The sequence below is a fragment of the Macrobrachium nipponense genome, chromosome 41 (assembly GCF_015104395.2).
Source record: "Macrobrachium nipponense isolate FS-2020 chromosome 41, ASM1510439v2, whole genome shotgun sequence".
NCBI classification, from domain to species: Eukaryota; Metazoa; Arthropoda; class Malacostraca; order Decapoda; family Palaemonidae; genus Macrobrachium; species Macrobrachium nipponense.
Window position 1 is genome coordinate 22,347,549 of NC_061102.1, and position 4,907 is coordinate 22,352,455.

The 4,907-nt window shown below is 38.6% G+C and overlaps 1 protein-coding gene across 1 annotated transcript in view; it reads left to right on the forward strand.

Moving 5' to 3' along the window:
* Window positions 1-3,434: 3,434 nt before the first annotated feature.
* Window positions 3,435-4,907, forward strand: part of LOC135212883 (paired mesoderm homeobox protein 2B-like) — a 192,330-nt gene continuing 190,857 nt past the window's right edge. Inside the window, exon 1 of the mRNA XM_064246639.1 lies at window positions 3,435-4,160. Within this exon, the coding sequence (XP_064102709.1) occupies window positions 3,863-4,160 (298 nt within the window). The 5' untranslated portion in view covers window positions 3,435-3,862. The remainder of the gene's footprint in view (window positions 4,161-4,907) is intronic.

Genomic DNA, 4,907 nt, shown 5'->3' on the forward strand with positions numbered 1-4,907 from the left:
TTACTATCGACGAAAGATTATTGTGACTTTTTTTTCCAGTGACATTTTTACCTGGATTTTTTGCGTACATCCAAACCCACTGAAATTATGGAATACTGAATTAGTATATTCTAAAGACTAGAAGCAGCCCGAGGGATTGACGCATTATGGAATAAGAGGGAAAAGTATTGATTGTTCTGGATCAGGACTTCTATCATCACAGACCATATCTTAGTAAGCATTACACCTACAGACCAAGCCAAGGGCAAATATGAGTGTTGAGAGAGAGAGAGAGAGAGAGAGAGAGAGAGAGAGAGAGAGAGAGAGAGAGAGGATGTATGACATATCTTATTATTATGACATTCCAATGTAGAATCTGGAATTCATACGCTTCCTCTGAGTTTACTAGGTTATTAAACCTAAAAACAAATAGAAAAAAAAGAAAGAAAGAAAAAAAAAACAATGTTTACGGAGTTCTCTAAGTAATAGTAGTCACCGTCACCTGTTGACCTGAAGGTTTTGTTCTTACAAATGAAATCTTCATGTTGCTAACAATGTTTCTTTCCAGGCTTGTGTCGGCGCCTCTTATCCGTTGATTGTGGATTGAATTAATAAAATCAAGAAGGAGGAATAAGAAAGTGAGCCCAACACTAATGGGATGCCAATATACATCATATGACTGATTAAGATGGCATGGAAAATCTGACCAAGAATCATTCACAGTCTGTCCGAGAACCCAGATTAAATCTGAATAATATCCCATTTGCGCTCAGTAATAATAGGGTAAAATTGAGCCGGCATTTTCTATAAGTGTACGCTTTACTGAATCATCAGATATATCGTAAAAAAATATTTCATAGTTTTGATTGAGATGACAGACAAAATACAGCCAGAAGTTTTGTTCAGCCGAAAAACTCCCCACAGGCTTCTTCACTCAGCCGTCACCAATAATCTGGAACAATTTCCTATTTCTTGATTGAGCGGAAAAAAGGTAGAGCTTATTATTACTGAAAAAAAAAAAAAAAAACTTAGAAAATAAACTTCCGAGAGAGTTAGCAATCCTTAGCGGGGAAGTTTGGGTATCCTAAGCAGCGCTGTCAAATGCCTTACCAACTGATGACATGTAAGATTCCCCCAAACTTCGTAGGAAAGTTTGACCAGATATGAATGAGATATGATAACAGATCATCAGTAGATAGACATCCGATTCCAGATTACCTTGGGGTGACAACTAGACCTTACTGGAGTCAGCCTATTTAATCTATAAAAATAATCTAATTTGTAAAGATCTTGAGTCAACCTATTTAATCTATAAGAAATAATCTAATCTGTAAAGATCTTGAGTCAACCTATTTAATATATAAGAAATAATCTAATCTGTAAAGATCTGGAGTCATCCTATTTAATCTATAAGAAATAATCTAATTTGTGAAGATCTTGAGTCAACCTATTTAATCTATAAGAAATAATCTAATTTGTAAAGATCTTGAGTCATCCTATTTAATCTATAAGAAATAATCTAATCTGTAAAGATCTTGAGTCATCCTATTTAATCTATAAGAAATAATCTAATCTGTAAAGATCTTGAATCATCCTATTTAATCTATAAGGAAATAATCTAATCTGTAAAGATCTTGAATCATCCTATTTAATCTATAAGAAAATAATCTACATCCTGTAAGATCTGGAATCATCCTAATTAATCCTATAAGATAATCTATAAATTTAGATTTTAATCTAATGTAAGTCTTGTGAATCATGAATCATCCTATTTAATCTATAAGAAATAATCTAATCGTAAGATCTGAATCATCCTATAATCTATAAGAATATCTTAACTGTGAAGAATCTAATTATCTATTTAATCTATAAGAAATAATCTAATCTGTAAAGATCTTGAATCATCCTATTTAATCTATAAGGAATAATCTAATTTGTGAAGATCTAGGGTCAACCTACTTAATCTATACGAAATCATCTAATTTAGACAAAAGGCCAAGTGCTGGACCTATGAGGTAATTTAGGAACGTTTGAAAGGTGTATCGGGAGGAAAACCTCGCAGTTAGCACTATGAATCAATAGTTAGGAGAGGGTGGAAAGAAAATATGAACGGAAGTGCAGTAAAAGGAATGAAAGAAGTTACAGCTAAGGGCCGAAGGGACGCTGCATAGGCCATTAAGTAATGCGTACAGTGCACCGAGTGAGATGCACTGACAGCACTACCCACTACAGGAATCAAACCTAATAACATTTCGTCAAATAAAAAAGACAGCGCAACAATGAATTCCATCCTGAATGACAGAAACTTCGATGAGTCACAAAGACTAGAGATAACCTGTGGAAAGAAGCAGCGCTTGATAAGGCTTTGACTAAATCCCAACTTTTGCGAAGGAACGAATGCACGAGGCTGCTTTTAGTTGAGGGGAAGTTATTTTTATTCAAAACTCGTGGACATATACTACGGGAGGCTTTCAAACAGCTATAGCTGGATTTCGCTGAATGAAGGAATGTTAGAATAGTCTTGAGTTTTGAAACAATAAGCTCTATTGAGTAGGTATAGTACCTCCTCTTCGCTCAAAGATCTATGCATTCTATGTATACCCTTCAACTTGCCGTCATTGAAACAGACGAGGGCCAGTCTTCAAAACGATAATACTATTTATTTGGACGACATTATCTGAAAAACATGAGAAAAACATTTTAACTGGTATTTACCCTATTAGTCGATACATACATTATCCTTTTTATTTTTTATATAATAATATAATATATCATTCGGCCCCGTTGTTTTGAACAGTTAAAATCATCGTGGGTGTGTTGGAGTCATCTGGACAACCCAAGTGGGGACACCACCACCCGCGAATCCCACATCCCCACCTGACTGACAAACACAGGCGTACACACAAACACACTCACACACACACACACACAAACACACACACCACCAGCCAGGCGCCATGACACTTCCATCAACAACAACTTTGACACCAATCAAAGACCTCCTCGGAGGGTCAAATCGCATTCGCGCGTCCTCACGACGTCCGGGCCTCTTCACTGGAGGCTCCCGAAGCAAGTAGGAATCTCCTCGACGGAAGAAGTCAGATTTTTTTGGGGGTCTGGAAACTAATAAAAATTCGATTGTTTTTCAGTGTGCGTTGCAACCGTCTTTCCCAAGTCATGTCCAGACCACATTGTCTCCATACATAGCTCCTCCCGCCCCTGGAATCTGACCACGCCCCCTCCGCTCCCCGAGCCAATGGAAGGGCAGGATTCCTTCGATACTTCCGCCTCGTATTGATCACATGACCTGGAGCGTCCAATGGGAAACGGCGCTGCGCTGGAGGGCACGCCCCTCGAAATGGCCAGGAATTCTGGGTTGCCGATGGCGCGGGTACAAGTGCGTGTGATTATTGAATTAAGCTTATCATTTGATTTCTACGCGTGGTGGTGAGCACACGGCACTAAGAGACCGGCACTAATATCATCAGTAATAATTTAATATCATCTGTAATAATTTGATAGGCCCGCTGATCCAATTAGGCCAGTGACTTGAGGAGTTGCATTAATAACGTCATTAGGCGCCGCATCTCCTCCGGAAACTTCGGCGGCCGCCGCCAAGGACGACAAAACCCACCTGAGGATTTCGAGTTGGATTGCCTTTCCTCCTCCTCCTCCTCCTCCTCCTCCTCCTCCTACTGCTGCCTACACCGCCGCCGCCTACGCCTACGCCTCCTACCACTACTCCTTCTCCGAATCCTCTTCCTCCTCCTCCTCGACGCCGGCGGTGGTCCTTGGAGGAGGTCTACTCAAGTAGAAGGCAATTTTCGGGGAAGGTGTGACCAGGTGGTTCGGCGGCCCCACTCCCGGCCGGGCTCCAGAAGCCATGGACTACGCCTACTTGAACCAGGCGGCCGCGGCGGGCTTCGAGGCCTCGTCCTGCAGCATTGGAGGCGCCCTGGGAGGGTCCATGGACGCCTCTCACGCCCCTTACACCTACGGAGACCTCACCTCGTGCTCACAGATGCCCTCCGCCTATAGGTACACGGGGGCAGGTGTCAGGGGCTACAATTCCGGAGTCGGAGTGGGCGTGGGCGTGGGATCACAGCAGTGCGGGGTGATGGGGCGCCCGCAGGATCACCGCGCCATGTTCCCAGCCTCCGTCACGCCTGTCAATCTCCAAAGTAAGTCAGTCGCTTAATGTTGTCCCTTGTGTCGTCTATGTCGCTTTGCAACAAAGTCAGAACACTCAATGATGTACTATCTCTATTAGTACTGCAAAATAATAAGGAAAAAAAAATTCTGAGTCGACATGAATACATACTAGTACACATGTATAATCACATACGCATACATATATATGTACCGTCTGTGTCTATATATTATATATATATATATATATATATATATATATATATATATATATATATATATATATATATATTATATATAATCTATCTATATATATATATATATATAGATATATATATATATAGTATACATATACTATATATATATATATATATATATAGATATATATATATATATGTATGTATATGATATAATATAATGATATGTATAATATATATATATATATATATATATATATATATATATATATATTATATATATATATATATATACATATAAATGTATGTACGTAAGTGTACATATAGTATATATATAATCGAAAACCTTTGTTAATACTGAGCAGTAAAAATTGTACAAATAACGCAAATTTCCGAAACAATACAAAGAAACGAAATTTACCAAAGTTGATTCCTATGTTAACAGAAATTATACGAATCAATCATTATTATCACTGTGGTATTAACGGAAACGCAAATAAATGTCCAATGTAAAGTTAATGTAAACAATTCAGCTACGATTATTAATCTGTGATCGATAAGTTTTCGTATATTTTCACATTT